The sequence below is a fragment of the Xyrauchen texanus genome, chromosome 2 (genome assembly GCF_025860055.1).
Source record: "Xyrauchen texanus isolate HMW12.3.18 chromosome 2, RBS_HiC_50CHRs, whole genome shotgun sequence".
Classification (NCBI taxonomy): Eukaryota; Metazoa; Chordata; class Actinopteri; order Cypriniformes; family Catostomidae; genus Xyrauchen; species Xyrauchen texanus.
In genome coordinates this window covers 27,971,588-27,998,135 of record NC_068277.1, presented here as the reverse complement: position 1 = coordinate 27,998,135, position 26,548 = coordinate 27,971,588, and the positions used below count along the sequence as shown (strand labels likewise).

General features: G+C 38.3%; 1 protein-coding gene across 1 annotated transcript in view; it reads right to left on the bottom strand.

The window, feature by feature from the left end:
• tln2a (talin 2a) overlaps window positions 1-26,548 on the bottom strand; it is an 89,170-nt gene that overhangs the window by 5,077 nt on the left and 57,545 nt on the right. The window contains 29 exon segments of the mRNA XM_052151232.1: window positions 39-164; window positions 345-527; window positions 644-706; window positions 846-971; window positions 1,948-2,072; window positions 2,557-2,662; window positions 2,800-2,867; window positions 2,870-2,906; window positions 4,918-5,103; window positions 5,345-5,461; window positions 6,422-6,547; window positions 6,658-6,841; window positions 16,136-16,305; window positions 16,575-16,721; window positions 17,203-17,322; window positions 17,433-17,534; window positions 17,678-17,824; window positions 17,927-18,097; window positions 18,220-18,321; window positions 18,603-18,735; window positions 22,439-22,620; window positions 22,717-22,857; window positions 23,142-23,303; window positions 23,428-23,571; window positions 23,704-23,826; window positions 25,275-25,364; window positions 25,459-25,552; window positions 25,645-25,784; window positions 26,114-26,311. Of these exon segments, the coding sequence (XP_052007192.1) occupies window positions 39-164; window positions 345-527; window positions 644-706; window positions 846-971; window positions 1,948-2,072; window positions 2,557-2,662; window positions 2,800-2,867; window positions 2,870-2,906; window positions 4,918-5,103; window positions 5,345-5,461; window positions 6,422-6,547; window positions 6,658-6,841; window positions 16,136-16,305; window positions 16,575-16,721; window positions 17,203-17,322; window positions 17,433-17,534; window positions 17,678-17,824; window positions 17,927-18,097; window positions 18,220-18,321; window positions 18,603-18,735; window positions 22,439-22,620; window positions 22,717-22,857; window positions 23,142-23,303; window positions 23,428-23,571; window positions 23,704-23,826; window positions 25,275-25,364; window positions 25,459-25,552; window positions 25,645-25,784; window positions 26,114-26,311 (3,813 nt within the window).

The following is a 26,548-nucleotide window of genomic DNA, read 5'->3' as shown; positions in this document are numbered from 1 at the left end:
TACAATCTGAAAATATTATATCGGTCTATAAATCTTACCTGAGCAATTCCACCCACAAACCTAGTCTTGACCACCACATTGTCATCGTCAGCCTTGTTAAAAGCAGCTTTCTGGGCTGCTCTAACCAGACTGTCAGAGGCACGCTTCACAGCATTGCCTGCAGCCTTAGTTTAGCAGGGAGAGAGAACATATGATGAGTAGTTCATGAAACATGCACATGAAATGCACATGGTGACAGCAATTTAATGTATAGGTTTACATAAAATAAATTAAAGTGCATGTCTCAAGGGGATTTTGGTTAGGAATGCACAAGAATGAATTGTTCTTTATAACTGAGCATGTACCTGTAGCCTCCTCATGGGCTCTGAATCCTGATCAGCTTTAACCTTGCATGCCACCAGCAGCTGTGCAGTGGAAGCAGCCACCTGTTTTGCAGAAGAAATGAGCTTTTCTTCACTGGCATGACCTTGGACAGATGCATTTGCTGCCTCACAGAGGTTACTGGTGGCTGCAGCAACCATGCGTGCCTGAAACAAAAGCAAAAAAGCTACTTTAATGATGAGGAAACAGAGCAATCATATAAGGCACTTGGTGAGATTTTCATGTCCTTTTATTTAATTACCAGAAAGGTTTATGGACTTACGGCTGATATCAGTCCTTGGGACCACTGTCCATCATCCACAGCATTGGCAGGGATGGCACCCACCTACACAGGAAACAAATATGTACAACTTAAGGTTGTAAAACTGAAAGAAGCCTACTGCCATTGATAAATGGCTTACTGTCTGATCACATGTATTGTGTTTCAAAGTTCTCTCATATTATATTTGCAAGGGATTTCTCACCTTGCCCTGTGCAACAAGTTCTCTCTGAGCTGCCGAGGCCGATTTCACCAGGGCACTGGTCGCTGCAGCAATAGATTTTGCTGCTTCAAGAATCTGCTCTTCAAAGTCCAAACTCTCATCAGCTTGCTGAGAGGAGAAAGTATGAAAAGTTCAGTCCGGGTCCTATTTTTCAAGTTGATTAACACCATCTTCTGGCCTCTGGTTTAAACTGCACACACTCTGAGCTGAAGTTTTCCTAATGCACAATTCTGATGATTACCTTTACATGCACAGCAAAATTCAGCCTTACAACATAAGACAACATAAGAAACCCAAGCTTTAATGAGATTTGAAATCATCAGACTATTCTCTGCTGTGAAAACAGTCATGCACACATCAGACAAGCCTGAAATGCCAGCAATGGTGTTCAAATGCAAAGTGAAATAGGGGTAATGGGCAAAAATCTAGGTGTGCTGATACATTTTTACTTCAATTGTTAATAACCTTACAACGATAAAAGAAAATGGTTTATAGGGATAGCTCACCAAATGTTTTTTAATTCTCTCATTTACTCACACCATCCCAGATGTGTATGGCTTTCTTTCTTCTGTAGAACACAATCAAAGGTTTAATGAAGAATATCTCAGCTCTGTAGGTCCTTACAATGCAAGTGAATGGTGACCAGACCAGTCATATGGATAACTCTTATTCCTCTTTTGTGATTTTTGGAGCTGGAAAGGTCTGGTCACCATTCACTTGCATTGTATGGACCTACAGAGCTGAGATATTGTTATAAAAAAATCTTCATTTGTGTTCTGCAGTAGAAAGAAGAGCTGCACATCTGGTATGACAATGATGTCAAGTGAGGAAATTATGAGAATTTTGGGGCAAACTATCCCTTTAAATGTGTTTACTTGACTGGCTTATTATGCATAATTGGTGTAAGATCGAGCATGCAAACACGATAATAGGACAGCAGACATGGCACGACACTGTAGGAATGTTTGATACATAGTTGGTTTGTAAAATAACCTAATATATATATATCAAACATATCAGACAGAGGCCTGCACAATGCCCGCAATAACACTTCTATAGTGTAGAGTTAACATGTCTGTGTTACCTTCGGTTTGGCTCTTGGTTTGAGCTGCTCAAGTTTTTTGGCCGCTGCTTCAATTGAGGCTGCAGCCCCCAGTAACTCGGTTTCTGCGATCACTGTAGGATCTTCAGGGTCCACCCACTCAGTACCTACAAACACAACACACACACACTGTACTGCTGTCCAGGGAAGGCCTGGAATCAATTCATGGGCGGCAAGCTGCATTAATCTAACACATGTCAGCATTTCAGCAATCATGCAAGTTATGAATGATGGGACATGAGGTAACGTATGAGGCCTTTCAAAGCAAAGAGACATTTAGTGTGCTGCCAAGATGGACACAAATGAAATATTGCAATAAGCAAGCAAACAAGCATGTCACAAATGTGGTAAAACAAGAAAATGGGCTAATTGAAGATTGGAAAGTTGAATTACACAGATGAGTAAGTACATTTGCACTGATGTCTAAATGTTACTTACCCTCATCTTGAGCGAGACAGGAGAGATAGGAAGCTTTACTCAGCACAATAATGCTCCATACTAAACTTAGTCTGTTAATGAGTAAGTGAGTGTGTATATGTTTATAAAAGGTCTGTATCTGTGAATGAATGTGTGTTATGAAAAGTCACGTACCTTTCATGGCCTCAGCTGTTTGTATCAGTTCAGTGACAGCTGCAGCAACCTTTTTAGAAAACATTGCCAATTTCTGTTTCTGGTCACCTGTTGGCTTTTGTAAGACCTGCAATAAATACAATGGTTTAGATCCAGCAGTAATGCGAACTACAGATTACACCTTGGATAAAAGGCCCTGCAATGAACTGCATAAATATATTAATTCCGTACATACAGTAAGCGTGAATGATTGTGTGTTTGTACCTGCAGGACATGTTCTAATAGTTCTATGTATCCTTTGCTGCATTCTGTGCCATACAGCAGAGCTCTGTTCGGACCTCCTCACTCACTTCCTCATGATATGCTGCTTGCTGGGGGGGGGTAAACAGAGTCTGTTTATACTCGCACACCAAAAACTTTAGGTAACTAAGATAACCCAGGTTTAATCTGATACCAGGAGTGAGGCATCTTACAATGGGAATCACCTCTGGCATGACCAAACCAAAAAGCACCAATAACACCACGTCTTCCATCAATAACACCACGTCTGTCAGTCCCACATCCCTCATATTAGTCACGGCCATAGGTCCCTTCTTCATTCTCTGCATATCTCTACTCAGTGCAACTGCAAGGAGGGAAGTGTGGTGAGATACCTCACTCCTGTTATCAGATAAAACATAAGTACCTAAAGTTATACCTACATTTATCTTTCTAACATTAATTTGTTATATCTCTATGGGATATAGACAAGTCATGTATTAAAGATACGCTGTCCAAGCATACCTGTCAACCGACATATAGTCCAATATACCAGAAATCCAAATCAACAAAAAACACACTTGTGCATTCACTGCATTGTTGTTGCGTTGTTACAGCGCTGTAACAAACATTATATAAAAATCAAACAAAAGTGAAAGGGCAAAGCCCAACTTGCTGCCGCACAAATGTCCTGGACTGAAATGCCCCGACAAGCACAAGGGCAGCAACTCCAGCGTCTTACTGCTGAGTGCAGAGTAGCTCACCTTGGGGACAAAGGCTGGATTCATCCTATGAGTCAAATTCACAGAAAAGTGCAACCAAGAGTGACTAACCGACAAATCATGGAGTTCACAAACCCGTTTCGCATTGTCAGAGCCAATAGCAAAGCTGCCTTAAATGAATGGAGCATTAATTCTATACTTTCAACTGGCTCAAAGGAGATGGACAAAGCACATTTAGGACCACAGACAGATTCCATGATGGAACTTGCAATTTTGACACCCTTTTTAAATGCCTCATAAACCTGCAAACAAGCGGGTGTTGACCCATTGTATTTGAGCCAATTCCCACATCACAAGATAAACATTGACCAAGAAAAGTTTCTGCCCTTAACCAAAAGTTCCTGAAGAAAATACAAGATGTCTGCCACCATAAATAAAAATGAAACAATCTGTGTGCGCACACCACTGCCCAAAAATACCCCATGTTCGATGCGTTGAGATAGCCCTCGCATTCTGAAAAGTTTCAATCATCCACTGGGGTAAACCTGTGACTCCTTAAATGCAGCCCCCACGGGCCAGGCCCAAAGAGATACTCATTCCAGGGTGCTTGTGACAGCAGGGCTCCACATAGCGGCCAGTTTCGGGGCAATCAGAATGACTGTGTGACCGCATTCGCGCGGTCACACATACCTTTGCACGGCGAAATTCCACGGGCGAAATTACAGTCATCTCAATGAAAATACACGACTTCGGAGACAAAGAATTTCCCCTCGTGGATTTCGCGTGGAGTTCAAGTTTGGTGAACTTTGCGGCAACTTTCGGCGCATTGACCAATAGGTAGTTGGTTTGGCAGTGACAATGGACATCATTTTAGCAGTGAGTTTCTTTTCAACTTTACTTTTTCAACTGACGGCCATGCCATCTTCGCCCACGGAATTTCACTTTGCAAAGGGTATGTGGTATGCCTTTAGAGGTGTAACAATAAGACTCATTGGGGGAAAACATATAAAGTAGCGCATTTGGCCATGGATGCGCTAAAGCATCCACATCCATAAGAGCACCAACCCTCACCAGAGAGAAGAACAGAAGGAAAGAACAGAGTGTTTTTGTGCGATGCAAAGAGATCTATGGCAGCACGCATGTACCTCTCACACAGATCTCTGGACAGCAGTGAACAAGAATGAAGGGACCTATAGCAGTGACTTTATATTTACTGCTGTGATTGGTTTGTCAACTGACAGACGTGGTATTATTGATGCTTCCAGGATTGGTCACGCCAGATTCCCATAGTGAAATACCAAACAAATGTTAAAAGAGCACCCCTTTAACTTTCTTCACTAAATCCACTCACAAAACTACATGGAAGAGGGCAGAAATTAAGTATCCCACCACACATACACACCTTGCATGTGGTCAGCATATCTGCAATGACCTTGCGGCTGAGGTTAGCAGTGGAGATGACATCCTCCTGTCTGGCAGAATTTCCGGCTGCAACAGCTTTGGCGGTTGCTGTGGTGATGCCCTTTGTCATACGTATGAACTCTTCAGGAGAGGTTGATTTTTCAGGGGCTTCTTTAGACTGGAACAACTGAGCACAGGGACAGCACAATTGTTAAATAAAATGTTTTACATTTAGTCTTGCAACCACGTATGTCCATGTTTGAGTGAGATTCGTTAGGAGGTCAACTTAAAAGAATGGATGAAATGGACATTACAATAAACATGACGGGCTGGTATTATCAAAAAGAAAGGAAAGGAGGAACATATTCAAGACAAAGTAAATAGTGAAATTAGTACACTATGTTTTGTGTGTGTGTGTGCATTCTTACTGTTAGTTCCTGTTTGATACACTCAATAGTGGCCTCCAGAGCTCTGGTTCCTCTTGAAGCCTCATCCTCCACTGCCTTCACCGTTTTTAGTAAGGATGTTACATTAGTCACCATAACCTGAACACACAGATAGACAAATCTAATCTTAATTTTAGATCTGAATATACAAGTTCCTCTGTGAACATGGCTCTCTGGAATACTTGATTTTGATTGGCCAATCGTGTTATTCAGCGGTCAAATATTTATGAATAATGACAACTCATCCGAATTAAACTGTATAACATGAATGTATAAAATTCACACTTGATCACCAGTAGGGGTTTATTTTGCAATAATGACCAGCTGACTGTACTTCCTTAATATATTTGATGTCAGAATTACTTCTTATGTAAAAATGCACTATTTTTAAATTCTTTAGAAACCAGCTATTGTCAGACTATAACATATAATTAATTAAAAAGTAGCTATTTAAATCCTATAACATATTACACTCACATTATTTAAGTAAAAAGACTATGGTTAAATTGGTAAAACCAGCATTTTCTTTGAAAACTGGAAATTAATTACTAAAATCTCATGCAGAACTTTGCCATTATTATTAGAGCATGTAGTTCATTTCGCAGCATAATATTTGAATGGAGAAGAATACGGATTAATTTCCTCAATTATTAATGGGATTAATGGCACACACTGGAATCAGCTTCTCACCAGAACACTCTTACTCATATCTGAGTTAGGAGACAATTCCACCCCTGTCGCCAGATTTCTGAGGGACAACTGGGAGATTACAGTTTTCAGAGACAAATACATAATGGCTAATCTTCTAGCTAGAGCATTTCTTACCAGACTGTGGTCTATGAAAGTATGAAGAGGACACAAAATGTACATAAGGAAGAATAATATGAATGTGTTATGCAGAGAAGAGGCAAGTTTGTGTAGCTCCAGTGGTAGATTATGGGTGTGAGTCTCAGGAAATACATATACTGATAAAATGTATGCCTTGAAGGTACTGCAAGTTGCTTTGGATAAAAGCGTCTGTCAAATGGAAAATGTAAATGTGAGACATAAGTGTTGTACCTTGGCCGCACTCTTGAGCTGGAATATGGAGGGGTCATCAGCTGTTTTTCCTGAAGCACACTTGGTGGCGCTAATGAGCTCAGCTAAAGCTTTAGCAACGTCCTTCACAGCATTGATCAACACAACCTAAGAGGAGATGAATCATAATAATACTTACACATTCCGCAATGATGTTTTAAGACTGGCTGCTGGTAAATCCCTTTGAATCACTTCTCATCTGTCCTCATCACTCTCACCTGTGTTTCTGGATCATCCGGGCCTATGCTTGCCGCTCCCAGTTTCACCACATCTGTGAGCTGTGTGATTGTTTTGGCAGAGGACTGAGCTGCTTGGGCCAGTTTCTCTTGACTTGATGCTGCACCTGAAACAAGGTTCTTGGTGTCCTCCACCAAAGCTTTGGCTGTCTTCAAAATATTCTCCCTGAAAAGAAACAAAGAGAGGGTTAGAAAAGATACAAAAGTTTATTTTTATGATTATCCACATGGTTGTATATTCTTATAATTGCTTATGCATGTGGAAGAGCAAATTTTAATTATAAGACTGTGTGGCAGAGCATTGTGCTTGTTAAGTACTTTTTCCTGTGAAACAATTCACATTAATTTAATCTGTTTCATCTATTTTCCTTAATAATACAGATACCAATCTAACAGATCCATTAGGTTTCCTTGGAAAGTAAGGTATTTGAAGGATTCTTTAATATTTGGTTTGTAAAGACACCCGTGTGTCATATCTGAGGGTGAATCCCAAGAGAGCATAATAGTGAACATTGTTTATTTGGCTTTGCTTCCAGAGAGAATGTGACTATATATTCCATCCATTATTTTCTCTCTTTAACATTCTTTAGATTTTATTAAACTTTTATTTAAACTTATTTTATCATAAATCTATCCAAATATAAATCTATTGTTTATAATTAATCATCTTTATATATTTTTATCTATTCATATTCTGTTGTTGTTAACATTTTTATTGATTCCATACACAAAAACCAATAAACACAACATAAAATATGGAATTAGAATTATATATATATATATATACTTAAATATAATTTAAATGCAAATTATTAAACTTCTCCAACTAGTTTAATAGAAAGGCTTTGTAATAGTAAAATATGGGCAATAACATTCAGTTAAATTCCAAACCAGTGAGGGGCTCTCTCAGGTGGAAGCAATGAGCCAAATGTCTGATACTGAATGCATAATAATAAAACAAAATCTTTGGTAGGCCTAGCCCACCTTTGTCAATCGGCCTATGTAACTTGTTTAAATGTAATCTGGAACGCTTTCCATTCCAAATGAAGGACTTCGCTATGCTATCAAATTGCTTGAAATAAGAGAGGGGGGATATCTACAGGGAGAGATTGTAACAGGTAGTTGAATTTTGGAATACAAATTATTTTAATAACATTAACCTTCCCAATCATCTATAAATGTAATGAAGCCCACCTGCCCACATCGCTCGAAAAACTTTTTATTAAAAAGGGTCAAAATTAACTGACTAAATCACACAAATTTGCTGGGAATAAAATGCCCAAATACTTAATGCCCTGTTTAGGCCATTGAAAGGCAACCAGTTGAAAAGTCTTTACTGGGCAGTATGCTGTCAGAGCCAAAGATCTAGTAGGGTCGGAGACGAATAATAAAATATAATCTGCGTAAAGTAAAAGCTTACGCACCACACCTCTCGCCGTCACCCGTGGAAAATCATCCTCCTTTCTTATCGCGGCTGCTAATGGTTCCAAGGTAAGACAGAACAATAGTGGGGAAATAGTGGGAATAGTGGCCCCTATTCAGAGTAAAATAATTTGAAATGAATCCATTTGTTTGTACCGCCGCTACAGATTGTCTATAAAGTAACTTAATCCATCCAATAAAAGTATTCCCTAACCTGTATATTTCCAGCATTTTAAAAAGATAATCCCATTCTACCATATCAAATGCCTTTTCAGCGTCAAGTGAGATGGCAGGGACCGGAGTCTGATCATTCGCCACTGACCACATAATACTGATCAAAAGCCTAATGTTGTAAGAAGAGCTGCAGCCCTGAATAAACCCCACCTGATCTATATGTATAAGAGATGTCATAACTTTACTTAATCGGTTAGCCAGAATTTTTGCCAACATTTTTACATCTAGCTGGATCAGGGAAATTGGACAGTAACTCTTTCACTCGCTTGGATCTTTGTTCTTTTTAAGAATCAGACTGATCTGGGCTTGTGTCATGGTTGGGGGACACTTTCTATTCTTTAATGACTCTGTATAAAATTCTAACAAAAGTGGAGCCAGTTCTGTAGCATAAGATCTAAATAATTCAGCAGCAAAGCCATCTGGCCCTGGAGCCTTGCCAGCAGGCAGGGCCTTTAATTACCTTGTCAAGCTCCTCCAAGTTTATCTCAGAATCAAGAGAATTTCTTTGCTCATTCGTCAGTTTAGAGAGTTCTAATGGTTCCACAAAGTTTCTAATAACTTCATCAGTAGACGAAGACATGGAACTAAAAAGATCAAGATAGAACCCTTTAAAGGCATTATTAATATCAATGGCCGAGGTAAACATTTCACCACCAACAGATTTCACTGAGGGAATGGTAGAAAAAGACTCTCTCTGCTTTATATATCTAGCCAAAAGCTTCCTTGCTTTGTCCCCCGATTCAAAGTATGACTGTCTTTCCCTGAATAACCAAAACTCCACTTTCTGCGTCAATAGTATTATTCCTATTTCAATCAGGTCAATTCTCTGAGGCCATCATATGACATACGGTGCTTCAACACTGCCTCGGCACTTTTAATATTCTCTTCCAACTCCACAAATTCACGTGCTTTGGATTTTTTGATGAATGAGGCATACTCTATGATCCGACCATTAAGAACCGCCTTAAGTGCCTCCCAAGCCACACCCACAGAGGATACTGAGGACCAGTTGGTCTCCATATAAACATTGATTTCTGTCTTTAATTGTCTTTATTTGTTGGAAATCATGATTTTGCAAAAGGGACACATTAAGGCAGCAACTATATGATTTCTTTTTCTCCGTATGTGGCAACACCTCCAAGATCACCAGGACGTGATCTGAGACTAATTGAGATGTTTCCAATTGAGCAATCAACAACAGATGAAACTAGAAAAAAAAGTTCGTCGAGACAAACTTTAAGTTGGCTTGTGAAAGTTTGGACCAGAAAGTTTGAAGAAGTTTAAAGTAGTTTGAAGTTTAAATTAGTTTAAATTAGTTTAAAGTAGTTTATAGTTTAAAGTAGTTTATAGTTTAAAGTAGTTTATAGTTTAAAGTAGTTTAAAGTTTAAAGTAGTTTGTAGTTTAAAGTTTAACTTAGTTGCTAGATAGATAGATAGATAGATAGATAGATAGATAGATAGATAGAGAGATAGACACTCAGATAGATAGATAGATAGATAGATAGAGAGATAGACACTCAGATAGATAGATAGAGAGATAGATAGATAGATATTTACCCTCAGATAGATAGATAGATAGATAGATAGTTATAGATAGATAGATATTTACCCTCAGATAGATAGATAGATAGAGAGAGAGAGAGAGATAGATGTTTACCCTCAAATAGATAGATAGATAGATAGAGATAGATAGATAGATATTTACCCTCAGATAGAGAGAGAGAGAGAGATAGATATTTACCCTCAAATAGATAGATAGATAGATATAGATAGATAGATATTTACCCTCAGATAGATAGAGAGAGAGAGATAGATATTTACCCTCAGATAGATAGATAGATAGATAGATAGATATTGACCCTCAAATAGATAGATAGATATTGACCCTCAGATAGATAGATAGATAGATAGACAGACAGATAGATGCTAGGACGTTTTTAACATTTTTTAGTACTTCGCTAGGTGATGCTAGCATGTGTTAGCATGATGCTAGAACGTTTTTAGCATGTTTTAGCACTTCGCTAGGCGATGCTAGCATGTGTTATCATGATGCTAGCACGTTTTTAGCATTTTTAGCACTTCGCTAGGTGATGCTAGCATGTGTTAGCATGATGCTAGCACGTTTTTAGCATTTTTTAGCACTTCGCTAGGCGATGCTAGCATGTGTTATCATGATGCTAGCACGTTTTTAGCATGTTTTAGCACTTCGCTAGGCGATGCTAGCATGTGTTAGCATGATGCTAGCACGTTTTTAGCATGTTTTAGCACTTCGCTAGGCGATGCTAGCATGTGTTAGCATGATGCTAGCACATTTTTAGCTTGTTTTAGCACTTCACTAGTCAATGCTAGCATGTGTTAGCATGATGCTAGCACGTTTTTAGCATGTTTTAGCGTGTGGCTATGAAGATTTTAGGTCATTACTTTTTGGCTACTTGATAAAATAAATCCTCTGAGGGAGAGAGAGAGAGAGGGAGAGATGCAGGGCTGACAGGCCCTTTTTGTCTGTGTGTGTGAAAATGTCAGTTGGGATTTAAATTTCTGAACATTCCGCAATGTTAAGTCAATGGGAGTTTTTTCCGAGTTTGATCATCATTTTTAGGAAAACCATAAGTCCGATCAGTTAGAAAAGATATAGCACACTATTCGGGATTAGTCTGAAGGTCTGTGCCGAGTTTGGTGCCTGTAGCTTAAAAGAGATAGATAGATAGATAGATAGAGAGAGAGATAGATATTTACCCTCAAATAGATAGATAGATAGATAGATAGATAGATAGATATAGATAGATATTTACCCTCAGATAGAGAGAGAGATAGATATTTACCCTCAAATAGATAGATAGATAGATAGATAGATAGATAGATAGAGATAGATATTTACCCTCAGATAGATAGAGAGAGAGAGAGATAGATATTTACCCTCAGATAGATAGAGATAGATAGATAGATATTGACCCTCAAATAGATAGATAGATATTGACCCTCAGATAGATAGATAGATAGATAGATAGATAGACAGACAGATAGATGCTAGGACGTTTTTAACATTTTTTAGTACTTCGCTAGGTGATGCTAGCATGTGTTAGCATGATGCTAGAACGTTTTTAGCATGTTTTAGCACTTCACTAGGCGATGCTAGCATGTGTTATCATGATGCTAGCACGTTTTTAGCATTTTTAGCACTTCGCTAGGTGATGCTAGCATGTGTTAGCATGATGCTAGCACGTTTTTAGCATTTTTTAGCACTTCGCTAGGCGATGCTAGCATGTGTTAGCATGATGCTAGCACGTTTTTAGCATGTTTTAGCACTTCGCTAGGCGATGCTAGCATGTGTTAGCATGATGCTAGCACGTTTTTAGCATTTTTTTGCACTTCACTAGGCGATGTTAGCACGCTTTTAGCATGTTTTAGCACTTCGCTAGACGATGTTAACATGTGTTAACATGACGCTAGCACGTTTTAGCACTTAGCTAGGCGATTTTAGCATGATGCTAGCACATTTTTAGCTTGTTTTAGCACTTCACTAGTCAATGCTAGCATGTGTTAGCATGATGCTAGCACGTTTTTAGCATGTTTTAGCGTGTGGCTATGAAGATTTTAGGTCATTACTTTTTGGCTACTTGATAAAATAAATCCTCTGAGGGAGAGAGAGAGAGAGGGAGAGATGCAGGGCTGACAGGCCCTTTTTGTCTGTGTGTGTGAAAATGTCAGTTGGGATTTAAATTTCTGAACATTCCGCAATGTTAAGTCAATGGGAGTTTTTTCCGAGTTTGATCATCATTTTTAGGAAAACCATAAGTCCGATCAGTTAGAAAACATATAGCACACTATTCGGGATTAGTCTGAAGGTCTGTGCCGAGTTTGGTGCCTGTAGCTTAAAAGCTCTAGGAGGAGTTAGATACCGAAATTTCACCGCTAAGAAGAATAAGAAGAAGCGGAAGAATAATAATAAGTTTAAGTAGGATTTCAGTAAGTTGGCTTTCACAAGCCAACTTAATGAGGGACTTGGATAAAAAAAAAAGAAAGAACTAAAACAAAATAATTCTAGAATAAATCTTATGGACTGATGAAATTGTTTTATAGTCTCTACAAGATGGGTTCAAAAGTTGCCAAATATCTGCGAGACCAAGATTTGTATACATCCTGTGAAGCATCAATGTTGTTCTAGGGGGCTTACTCACTTTTGCTTCACTATGATCAAGAACTTTGTCCATCAAAAGATTAAAGCCTCTGCCCAATATTATATCATGATGGGTGCCAACAGTTTGCAACATCACTTCAAGATCTATAAAAATATCCCCTATCATCAGCGTTAGGTGCATAAATATTAGCCAAAATCAACATTTGCCCCTGAATTTCTGCTAAGACAATATTGACTCTTCCTAATTTATCTTTAATCTGTTTGAGAAATTTTAATTGTAGATGTTTACTTATTAATGTAATGACTCCCCTGTTCTTACTTGAGCCAGTGCTAAAGAAAACATGTCCACCCCATATCTTCCCAATTTTTTCAGCTTCCTGTGGGGAAAGATCCGTTTCTTGAAGAAACACTATCATATTTTTTACACTTAAGAAAATAAATAACTTTCCTTCATTTTACGGGGTGCTCCATAAAAACGCCAACCGCCGTCCATCCCTATAAACTCAGAGTCCATGTACACGACAACTTTGCCATCGGATTATTCAAGTCCGGTGCTTCTGCACAAATATTGTGTGGCAAAATTACATAACAGAAATACTTTGTAAAAAAAAAAACCCAGCCAAAAGGCATAATAAACAAAGAACAGGTAGATTAATTCAGAGAACTGTCTCAAAGGTGTGTTCCTCCCAAAACAAATTCCAGCCAATATAAAGCCATTCAGTTACCTCGGACAGACAAACAAGTGTTCAGTGAGCCGGTTGTTATGAGTTCAGCAGATGACAATCATTCTAATGTCCCTTAAAACTACTCCCCAAAAACAAACTCCAGCCAACAGAATGCATAAGCACAAAAAACAAACAGATTCATCCACAACTGTCCCGAAGCCGTGTAATCCCACAAAACAAACTCCAGCCACTAGGCGGAACCAGGACAAAAAAAAACAGGTGTCCCGGTTTCTCAAATAGTCAAGTGTGTATTACTCACTTAGAGGTTGCATTAAAAAAAAATAAGCCATGACTTACTCATTCCATCAACTTTATAAAAGACATCCTTTGTGTAGCCATGAAGTAATTTTGCAGTCATCCTTAGTATCCTTTCTCAATCTGTCCAGGAACCTCAGTGCAAAAGCGATCATCCGTCCATGCAAAAGTTTCTTGAAGGAATCATGCCACAAACAAACTCCAGCCGCTAGGCGGAACCAATGCAAGAAGAAACAAAAATGGCACCCAGCTTCCTCTGAGAGCCAGAGTAGTACAGCAAGTTAATCCACTCTGGAGCAACAGAGGCTATTTCTGGAAAAACCCCAAATGGCTTACTCATCAATTGCTTTTATAACAAACAGTGCTTGCTTGGGACACGTAAATACCCTGCGACCATCCTTCATTTCTATTCTCAGTCTGGCCGGAAACATCAGTGCAAAAGCGATCTGCCGTTGATGTGAGAGTTTCTTACATCCCTCGTCGAATTCCCAAAGTCCAGGAACAAGAAAATATTGTGATTCTTCCAAGAAAGCTTTCCTTTGCTCCTTGCTTCACGCAACACAAGATCTCTATCGGATGATCTCAGAAATTTGGCCAGAATTGATCGTGGCCGGTCTCCCTAAGCAGATCTGCGAGCCAGGACTCCGTGAGCTTGCTCTATTTCCAGTTTATGGCCTGTTATTTTGAGCAGACTCGGGAAGAGCTCGTCTAGGCATATTCATGCTCAGGAATTCCACCAATCCGTACGTTATTCCTTTGGCTCCTATTTTCCAAATCCTGCAGTTTTTCCAAGATTTTATCCACTACTGTTTTAGTCGCTGGCGGATTAACGGATAAATCCCTTTCCGATGACTCCAAATAATCAATCCGTTTCTCAACATCCGACACACTTGTAACTAACTCAGAGAATCTCACTTCTATTTGGAAGGCGCGACAGGAGAAGTTCAGCGTCAACTGTCCAACATATCGGTGATGCTGACGATGGTTGTTGAAGGAACTCGCTGTAATATGTTGATCGATTACAGTGAGATCCTGCAACAACATCACAGAGAAGTTGGACAGTTGACGCTGAACCTCTTCTCCCATCGCGCCTCCCAAATCGAGTCCCTGGTCTGCAAGGCCACCAGAGGTTTCATCTTGAGCATGGAAGTGTTTTTTTTATTGTCTCCAGAGTCTGAGGATTTTGAATTCTTTGCCATGTTTACCTCAAAGAACAAATATGTAACTGGGTGTATCGAATCTCACCGAATTATAACAAAATCATTAAAAAAAAAAAAAAAAAAAAAACAGAAGTGCACAGAGCTTGTGATTCACACGTCTGCTTCTCACAGAGTCACGTTCTGTTCATAATTTTTTACTTTATAAAAATTTTGTCTCACTAAATGCTTTAATGTAGTTGGAATAAGCATAATGTGGTGCAAGTAAAAGTACATATCAAAGCAAGTTAAGTTTATATGTAATGTTTCATTAATTTCTTCTGGTCCCAGGGAGTTTCTCTTTGTAAGAGCATGTATATTATCTTTAGCTGACAAGTAGTTGCTTTTTTGGACAATGTGGATACTTTGTTTCATGTGTGCTAGAAAGGGGGTGTTTCAAGACACTTTGGAGCATTTCTTCCCTGGGAGCTCTCATAGTAAAGAAAGCTTTGCATCAGTATACTGTTTGGAAATTTGATTTAAGTGAAGAGAAATAAAAGTTAATAGTGATCGACCGAAAGTGGATTTGGCTGATACAATAACTAAGGTGGTGGAAAAAAAAAGCAGATAACTGATTAATCTGCAGATCGTTTTCAAAAATATTTATAAATTGTAAAAAACATTTTTAGTCTTTCCTTACAATGACGGGCACAGACATGGAGGCTACAGGAGCCCAAAGTGAATACAATCACAGATGTTTTCACAGAGTTTATTGTTCAACCAAAATCCCAATATAACCAGAAGAAATTAAGATTTGGTGCATAACGTTTAACTATAAACAAGCCCAAAACACACAAGGGACTGTTATTTTGAAACGACTGAGACTTGTCTCTGTTACAATGCTCTATATTTAAGTATTTGCCACATTTAAAAGCCTAAATATTCAACAGATGAAGGGTTGTGTGTGTGTATGTATATATATATATATATATATATATATATATATATATATATATATATATATATATATATATATATATATATATATATATATATTATATCTATCTATCTATCTCAGGTATATATAGATCAGGTTTAATGAAGAATAAGTTTAATTATAATTCAAAAGATTTGAAGTTGGACATACGATGCGTTAACGAAGCATGTTTACGTATACTCACATTATTCTTTGCATGCCCTCACTTCAATTTAGAACACTTCATTTTACAATCAAAATAACAAATGATGTTATGAATATTGTCAATGTTTAAATATTTAGATACAGCAAATCCCCATGAGATGTCAGTGATTGTTTTTATTTAATATCTGCCGCTGTTGTAAGAACTGTAGTATCCTCCACTGCTGGCCACAGAGTAACATGGAAGAATAATAAAAAAAAATAAAAATAATAAAAAAAAAACACCTATCCCCAATGATGTTTGCTAATAACCAATAGTTACAAAAAGCAACTATCTGCACAGATTAATCGGTAAAACATCTAAAAGTCAGTCTACTTCTAAAAATGATCCACAACAGTGTTTGTGTGATACCTGTGATCAGCAAAGGAGTCTGAATCATTCTCTGCGTTCAGTGTGCCAGCAGTGGCAAACATTATGGTGGTATCCAGGTCTGCAATGATGCCTGATACAGCACTGGCTGCAGTGATACAGGCTTGAGTGCCCTTGTTACCTGCTTGCAATGCTGAGAGCACCATAGATACCTGAAGTACACACACACACACACACACACACACACACACACACACACACACACACACACACACACACACACACACACACACACGGGAGACTCTCAGGTTTAATAGTGTTAGTTCTAAAATAGGATTAATTGTAAATTAATCCAAAATCAAATGTATATAATCTGGAGAAACTGACATTGTTCTAACAGAGAACACCATAAACATCATCAGAGTTGATCTTTAATAGCAATGTGTGCATAAAGCATACTATTTTTTGCATGTTACAGTACCTTCTCAGTGACTGCTCGTGCACACTCAATGAGCTCTCTCTTTGTGAAGGAGTCAGGTGGACTAATCTGCAGCGCTCCAGCCTTCTGAACAAGCACGAGGCAGCCATGGCCCAACTCCTGCACACGTGTCTTTATCTGGTACCCGATCTGCAATCACCAACACAAGAGTATGAGTGAGTGAGTGAGTGAGTGAGATAGGCTCAATTACAAAGACAAGTGAGCTGCCTACCTAGATAGCATTTTAAGTCATCACAGGTGGACTGCATATTATGATGCCTTCTAAGATACATTATTAGGCTAAATTCTAAAGGCTGCATCACATGTATAGCAATCCCAGAACGTGTTAGTTTTTTCTATTGTGATGGTGGACAAAGTTAAAAGAAATGTTGATTTAAAAACATTTTATTCAAATGAAAAGATTGTTCGATCCTAATCTCCTGCGTTACACATGTCTGTTGTGCAGAGTAGCTGCCCCTGTGAGTGTTTCAAATCGGTTACTTATGATGCTCCATTTTGGTTTGGATCCTGTCTAAGAGGGTAACTGCCTATTTAGGCAGTAGACAGTGAGGTAGCTAATAGAAACAAGCTACAGAGTGACAATGCATGTATGTGGGTGTGAGTTATTGACCTCCTCTGGTTCAGCTGTAGCGGCAGCAAGACGTCCCTGCACTGCAAGCTGACTGTAGTCTGCAGTGACCCGAGAAGCCAAACTACCCAGCTCCTCTGGAGCACTCACTGATTTAGTGATCTGACGGAGAGCATGAAAATAGATTCAGAGAAGAACACAGAATATATGAATACAACTTTATGATACACAAAACAATAATTTACACAGTATAAAGAATTGACAATGCTCACCATTTCCTGTGCACTGACAGCAATAGCTTTGGAATATTTCACCATGGTGGTCTGGTATTCCACAAATGAGCCTTCTGGATCTGGTGTGGTACCTTCACCCAACTACAGGACAACAAGAACATATTGCTCTTTTAAACATACAATAGCATAGATGACAAACAACTTGAATCTGATATGATATGTTGTATCACCAGTTTATAATGCAAAGGTCTGTGCCCATCATCAATATGACAATTTGTGACTACCTTTCCCATAGCATCAGCAATCGAGTCCACCATGCCACTGACCATGCCAACCTCACTGGCAGCTTCATTCAGAGTCAACATAAGATCATCAACAGCTTCTCTCATTAGCTGGGCAGCTTCTGCGATGGCATCGTGGGTATGAGCAGCCTGTACACATATTCACATTGAAATATGCATTGAAACATTGAGAGCATTAGCCAACCATTTAGATTTGTAAGCATACATATGTCTGTTTTTAATGAGACATACTTTTGGGTTTCCTCCACCTTCCTTGGCAGCATAAAGCATCTGTAGTGCAGACTCAGCAAGAGTCTTGCTCTGATCCAGAATGTTCATCTGCTGCTGATGATCCAAGATTTTGGAGGCCATGCCCATAGAGGCAGACACCAGAGGAGTAAAGTAACTGACCAACTGAGACACCTGAGACAGAAGCTGGTTCTTAAGTGACATGGATTAAAGTTTAAAGGTATGATTTTATATTAGAATATGAAGGCATAAGAGTTCGTAATCAGTGCTGGTGAAGGAAAACAATCAGCAGTCACCTTATGTCCCAGCTGTGCTGCTTGTCCTTTTGCTGCAGTACAGATTGGCTCAATCAGGTGTCCCACCTCCTGAACTGATGATGTCAACTGCTCCTGCAAAGCCTGATGCAGTAAAACAATGGTTAAAGATCTCCTTGAGAGAAAATCCTCTTATTTTACAGTATGATTGCATCAGGAATTGCCTTTTAGTGGTCTAAATGTCTTAAAATTATATTCTGGCATTACCATTTGACCAGAAACAACAAACCTATACATCTACAATTGTAAAAGATATATATCCCCACTAATTAGCATGACACAGCTGTGGTAATGAGCATAAAATAAAAAATAAAAAAAAAATTTAAAAAAACATTGAATAGCCAACCTTGAAACTGAATTTTTACCTCAGATGAAATTTCATCTCTGCGTGGAAGATTTTGGCTAACAGCTGCAAGAGAGGCTTGCTCAATATCCCTTATGCATTTATTGATATCATCAATGGCTGAGTCGCATTCCTTCTGTCCAGGAGCTTTATCCCTGTGGGGAAAATATATTTAAGTAATAAGGTAAGAAAGGCCGTGCTATATTGTGAAAATTGTCATGACTGTAGGGCATTGTTAGGCACGACATCACACGATTGTCAGCCGTGACTATATTTACACTATATTTATGGCACAGCCTCAAGTTACCACATTATTAAGGACATAAATGTTCAATAAATCAGGAGCGTAGGAAGCTTCCCACTCATTAATAAAAACAAGTACAACTTCCCATTATTTATACCATGATCAATGGAAACATGTAAATGCTTCACGCTGCAACACCCTAATGTTTAAGCCAAATCTACGCCCTTGCATTAAAACCGACGGTAAAGAGTTAACAGAACGTTGCTAGGCATCAAGAATAATGGTCAGCAATGGGTACTGTGGAGCGATACAAACAGAAGTTCCGTGAAGAGGTAAGAGCTGTGCTCCGTTATGAATAAAGCATGGCTGTTGACCAATCAGCATTGACGAACAGAGCTATCAGTTTTTTAAATAATACAAATCTAAATAAATTCAAAAAACACATGCACACACACGTACAGTACTGTGTAAAAGTACAAAAGAACAGAGTGCTCTGCAACAGAAAGCATGGCCCCCACAGAACATACAGTCAGTCTGAGATTGCATAAAGAGACAGAAGCAATTAAGACAGCCTAAATAGATAGAAGAACTGTTGCGAATTCTCCAAGAAGCTTGGAACATCCTATCTGCCAACAACTGAGAAAAATTGTGTCCAGATAAGAGAATTGGTGCTGTTGTGAAGGCAAAGTTGGTCACTCCGAATTAGTATGTTAATTTATAAATACATTTTTTTTATTGCATTATTTTTACTCACTATGCAACATTGTTCACAAATGCCTAAAACTTTTGCACAGTTCGGTGTATATATTCTGCACACACACACACACACACACACACACACACACACACACACACACACACACACACACACACAAACACACACACAAACACACACACAAACACACACTGGAGTCTTTCGTCACGAGTACGAGACAATTCCGGAGACTTTTGTCACGAGTACGAGACAATTCCGGAGACTTTTGTCACGAGTCCTGTTTCTTCATGAGTCTGAGTCACGCCTGGAGTCTTTCGTCACGAGTCTGAGTTTCCGAGCCTCTATCATAGGGAAGTATAATTTTCAATGTATTAGAGACATAACATAACGGCATATTCATAACGCGCAACTCAAGCCAAACGCACACCACGACTAGGTGTATTATAATGCTCTTTAGTTTACCGGGGCTCATGCAATCCTCAATACTCTCTACAAGTTAAGCTGTTCAAGGTCAGTTGTGCATTTGCTTCATTGCAGATGTAAGCTGTAGTATTATATTTATTTGGTTGATGGCTTGTTTATCTCTTATACTGTGTACGTTTGAAAAGAGATGATGATGAAAACTCTTCCACTGGGATCAGCGCTTTCATCTCTCGACACTGCTTAGACAAAAAAAAATCCTCGCAATATGACTGGATCATTTATAAATAACTTTTTAGATTATTTTATTTAACAAATGTTTTCTTCTTCTGAAACATTGTCAGTGTATTGGTGATATCTTGCAGGGTTGTTTATTTCACATCATATTTTCATCAACAATGATTGAATTAAAATTGTTAAAATTTTCCTTACAATCCCATCTTTGTAAATGGAATCAAATAACAACTCAAATATTTTTGTGTGTAATTTCGTTGACGAGAATAACACCGAGTTCTGGGCGTATATTGAGTGTGCTGAAAACAAACACACAAAAAAATAAACGCATCTGAAAATGTAAAAACTTTTAGCAAAGGTACGACTGAACTATCTGAAATTGTCCAGCTGTATTGTGATATTTAGTGTTGAATATTGGATATTAATAGAATCTCACACCCAAAATATTTTTAGTCCTTGAAGTGTTGATGACATACACAGGTGATCAAAAGTTTGGAATAATGTACAGATTTTGCTCTTATGGAAAGAAAATGGTACATTTATTCACCAAAATGGCATTCAACTGATCACAATGTGTAGTCAGGACATTAATAATATGAAAAATTACCATTACAAAATTCTTCATTGGCATTCTAGCGGTCAGTTTGTCCAGATACTCGGGTGACATTTCACCCCACACTTCCTGTAGCACTTATCATAGATGTGGCTGTCTTGTCGTGCACTTCTCACACACCTTAGAGTCTATCTGATCCAACAAAAGCTCAATGGGGTTAAGATCCATAACACTCTTTTCCAATTATCTGTTGTCCAATGTCTGTGTTTCTTTGCCCACTCGAACATTTTCTTTTAGTTTTTCTGTTTCAAAAGTGTCTTTTTCTTTGCAATTCTTCCCATAAGGCCTGCACCCCTGTGTCTTCTCTTTATTGTTGTACATGAAACTGGTATTGAGCGAGTAGAATTCAATGAAGCTGTCAGCTGAGGACATGTGAGGCATCCATTTCTCAAACTAGAGACTCTGATGTACGTATCCTCTTGTTTAGTTGTGTCTGGGCCTTCCACATCTCTTTCTGTTCTTGTTAGAGCCAGTTGACCTTTGTCTTTGATGACTGTAGTGTACACCTTAGTATTAAATATTCAGGGTTTTTTTAGCATTTTCAAGCATTGTATAGCCATCATTCCTGAAAACAATGATTGACTGATGAGTTTCTAGAGAAAGCGGGTTCTTTTTTGCCATTTTTGACCTAAAATTGGCCTTAAGACATACCAGTCTATTGCATATGTAGCAAATCAAAAACAAACACAAAGTTAAGCTTAATTTAATGAACCATGTAGCTTTCAACTGTGTTTGATATAATGTCAATGATCTTCTAACACCAAATTAGCAATTTAGCATGAATACTTAAGGATAATGTGTTGGAGTGATGGCTACTGGAAACGGGGCCTGTCTAGATTTTATCAAAATAGTGATGGTACTGTTTTATTTTTACATCAGTAATGTTCTGACAATTTTTTGTGATCAGTTGAATGCCACTTTGGTGAATTAAAGTACCAATTTCCTTCAGAAACAGCTAAATCTGTACATTATTCAAAACTTTTGGCCACCAGTGTACATAAGATCAGTTGTATAACTGACAGAAATCTAAAAACCAATGCAAAAAGTTTTGTATTATATATATATATATATACACACAGTGCATCCGGAAAGTATTCACAGCGCTTCACTTTTTCCACATTTTGTTATGTTACAACCTTATTCCAAAATTAATTAAATTCATTATTTTCCTTAAAATTCTACTATTTGAGTGAATTCTTTCCGGATACACTGTATAGGTGTATATATATTTATATATATATTTATTGTGAAATTTTACAAAGAGCGTAATTTTTATTACACGTCCAATGAAGCACATTTTAAAGTTTGATGGACAATAATCAGGTAAATTGCACACGCACACTCCCTTGCCCTTCAAACACATATAACACCATTCACTGGCGGTGATTGGCCCTTAACCTCCGCAGTGGTAATAAATTGCCACTGGAACAGCCCTAATAAAACACAAATTCTTCCTTTAAGATATTAGTACTTCAGGTTAAAAGACTCAAGTCGTTTTTGAAATATTCACAAGTCCTTTTTGTCGAGTTAAGTCTGAAGTAATTTTAGGACGATTCTGGAGTCAAGCCTGAAGTCTATTAAAATGCGACTGGAGTCCGAGTCACTAACACGAGTCCCCATCTCAGGCATTACCTGATAGCAGTGATGAGGCTCTTGATGGAGTCCGACACAGTGCGTGAATGACCTGCCAGTAATGACCACGTGGGCGGATCTTTAGGGTTCATAACTAATGACCGCGCTGTCTTCAAAAGGTGGGTGGAGCTGTCAAGCATGGAGAGTGCTGATTGAATGATTGGCTCCTGTGCAGCAGAACCCTAAATTAAAAGTATAAAATCATTAACAACAAAGAGAATAACTCAATGGTGAATAATACTGTTTAGTGAAGAACATCAAACCCCCTCAACCCATACCTCTCTACTTATCTGCGCAGGCACACTAGCAAACTCTGGATTTGAGGCAAAGGTGGTCAGATTGTCAACAGCTTCGATGAGCGGTGCAGTTGCAACATGACATTTCTCACGATTCTCCTCTGAGAAATCTCCGTCCAAAGCCTGTTGTGGGAGAGAAGAGAAATAATGTTTGAAAACAATCATTTAGCAAAGGCTATTTACATGGCAAGAATTAGGTAAAATCAATAAGCAACTACATAAAATTAGTTAAAATAAATAGGCTAAACAATAGACACCAATAAACATTCTTCATTCAGAAACATTAAAACCTATATAAATGTTCTTCAAATGCATTTATTATAAAAAAAAAAAAAGTATTCGAAAAGTATTATTTTTTTTCCCCATTGGTTAAAATTTGGGTGATTTGTAAAAGCAGTGGTTGCAACCTTGATGGTTTTGACCAGGATGGCTGTGCTGTTGGCCACTTCTTTGGCTGACTGCACAAAATGGCGTTTCGCTACAGGGTTAGCAGTCTTAGAGGAGGCCAGTCGGCAGGCATTACACAATGCTGAGGTGTGCTTGGCAACAATTGTGGCAGCAGAGAGTACCTGAAACAGACACACAAAATATATTCTGTAAAATGATTTTGGCCTTGAACAAAAGGAGAAGGGCAAATTAGATGTTTTTAAGTCGCTGCACTACATGCCCTGTGCCTAGCAGTCCAAAGCTCACCTGTGAAGGACTACTATCTGGGTCAACAAGATTTTGGCAAGCCATCTGGATTGCCTGATTAGCTCGAGCAAACTGAATGGGATCCACCAAGCCTGGATGTCCAGCTTGGCTGTTGGGGTCAGACACACCCACTAGGTAAGAGGCCTGAAAAAACAAAAAACAGTTGGAGTATTGAGGGACGCAATAATAAAAGTGTTCCTTGATAAAAATTACAAATGGTTATGACTGAACTATGACTGCATGTTCAATGGGAGGGCAGGACCTGTTGTTTCTCACCTGTCCAGCTGCTTCAGTCAACCCACACAGAGCTTTAGAGGCTCCAGCCACACAGTCTCCAAACGCTGGAACATCTCCCGTCTTACAGTAATGGGAGATGCCAGCCATAGACTCACCAAGGACCTTTACAACAGACACAGGAGGATTACAATAAACCAATGCACAATCTAGTGCAATAACATTTAAAGGGATAGTTCACCTAAAAATGAAAATTCTCATCATTTACTCACCGTCATTATGAAGTAAATCAGTAGCAAAACTCAAGCTTGCATATTTGGACGTACAATAAATATTTGAAATTTACACTCAAAGCACCAATGTAAAAAAATAAAAAGTTGAATGTTGCAATCTGCACTCACAGACAATAATTCAAAGCTTCTATGCAATTGTGAATTCAAAACACTAGTAGTCACAAATGTGTTAAATGACATTCACACAAATACAACTACAGACGCATACTTGCACATTATTACAAATTAACTTTTGTACTTAAATTCATTTTCGCAGTACAACCACAAATCGGCACTTACAACCTCTCAAATCTGGCACAGCAACTTTAAATCTTCACGAGTTGACTACTGCAACTACTTTTAAGAAAAAACTAAGAGAGCAAGACCAGTGTTCAGCGGGGGAGGGGTCAACGAAGTTGTTTTATTGGTTGATACCTTGCCAATGAAATGGGACATTTTTGTACATGATGACGTCACACCACAACGCTAGCTCACGCCTTTTTGTTAGGCCAAAGCAGAGCCGGTGTTCTAGATCAACTGGGGATCGTGTTAACTGGGGATGTGTGTGTGCATGCAAATAATTTCACATGCCGTTTCAGAAGATTCATTCAATGTGAATTGCCAAGTAGCAAAGAAAAGGTTTTTTGCACATTTAAAAATAAATAAATGCTGGTACCATTATTAACCCGCTTTGTTTCATTTATGTCTTTTCTAATAAATTTGACACAGTTAAAGAACGATTTTAACAGTTTCACAGCGCAACATCTGGTTTCCCACATTAACGTGGGACATTGGTTTAATTATTTTTTTTATGTATTTTTAGATGAAATGAAACGGTCAATATTTAAGACCTTTTTTCCTATATCCACTTTCACATTCTGAAAGTGTATGTGGAGATTTATTGTGAAAAATATTTAAGTATTATTAACTTAAATATTGATCTGTTTCTCACCCAAACCTATCATATTGCTTCTGAGGACATATATTTAACCACTGGAGTTAAATGGATTACATTTATGTGGCCATTTATGTGATTTTTGGAGCTTCAAAGTTGTGGTCCCCATTCACATGCATTGTATAAACCTACAGAGCTGAGATATTCTTCTAAAAATCTGTGTTTGTGTTCTGCAAAAGAAAAAGTCATACACATCTGGTATTGTATGAGGGTGAGTAAATGATGTGAGAACTTTAGGGTGAACTATCCCTTTAACTATACCAATAGGCACAACAAATATTCACAACCAAAATCTGCAAAAAGGTTCAAGCAAAACGTAATTCTTTTTTAATTATAAATAATTCTTAATTATAAATAATTATAGTTTTTAATCACGTTACTGTTACCTTAGAGTTCTCCATGACACTTTCAATGCAGTCAAAGTAGGAGAGATCATTGACTGGCTCGTTCGAGTTATTCAGCAGTCCCCTAACAGCCTGCAACCCATACAAAAGAACACAACATCCCAATATTTTTAAACATTAAGAACAATGACTTCAATGTGCATCGTGTGTAGGTTATGTAGGATACCTCGAGCTCTCTCAGAGCATTGTCACATTCCCTCTGTCCTGGGGCATTTTGAGTACAAATGGTAATCAATTGGTTGATGCTGTCAGTCACAGTCCTGAATAACACGCAGTGGAGCCAAGTTAAAAATACAGAAACATGAGCATGTATAACACACATATGCGCACACGCACACACACAGTAAAGTACCTGGCAGCAGCAGCGAGCAGATTTTTTGCATTGCCTGCTGCAGGATCCACAGATAAAGACTTTGCAGCCAACAGCAGCTTACTGGAGGCCATGGAGATGTTTTTCAAATTTCCAATCACATGCATCTGATCATCCTTACTCTAAAACAACAAATTACTTATTATTTAAGGAAAAAATAAGTTAAAGGGTCAGTTTATTTTGACCTTTTGGACCAGGGGCCAAGTATATTGGATAGAGAGATGAAGCAGGCACCCTGTTACATATCGTATAAAGCATTGCATTTTAAACCTGGCTTATAAAAACATATGTATAATATTATATTAATGTATTTACATATTGTATAATGCTTACATAAAATAAAAATAATCATTACTGATGTAAAGTCATATTTTGTGTACATTACATTTTTAATGTGTGAGGGACCAATTTGTTTGAGATCAAACATTTTGTCATGCTCCATACATTTTACCTGAGTGTGACCAGCCATCTCAATGCCAGCATCCAGAAACTCATCAAAGTCCTCACTGAACTTTCCAGATGCATCTGCAAGCTGACACGTGGTTCCTCTAGAGGCATTGACCACATCACCTGCAGACTGGTTCAGATCAGCTGCGGTCTGGTTCAGGTCACTCTGAGCCTCCTGAAAGCTTTTACTGCAAGGAGGGAGCTGCAGTAAGACACAAAGTACTAAAATGAAACACTATGTACTACATGATTTGCAGTGGCATACAACACAGTTTATTGAATGCCGCAATGACCACAATTACGTTCACTTAAGAAGACGGTTTATTCCAAAAAAAAATTCCAGTGTTTTTGCATTCTGAAACGTCATGTAAATGAGAACACCGTTTTCCTTACACAGTTTAAGGGATTAAGCGAACGTGGTTTAACACACACAGGCTTC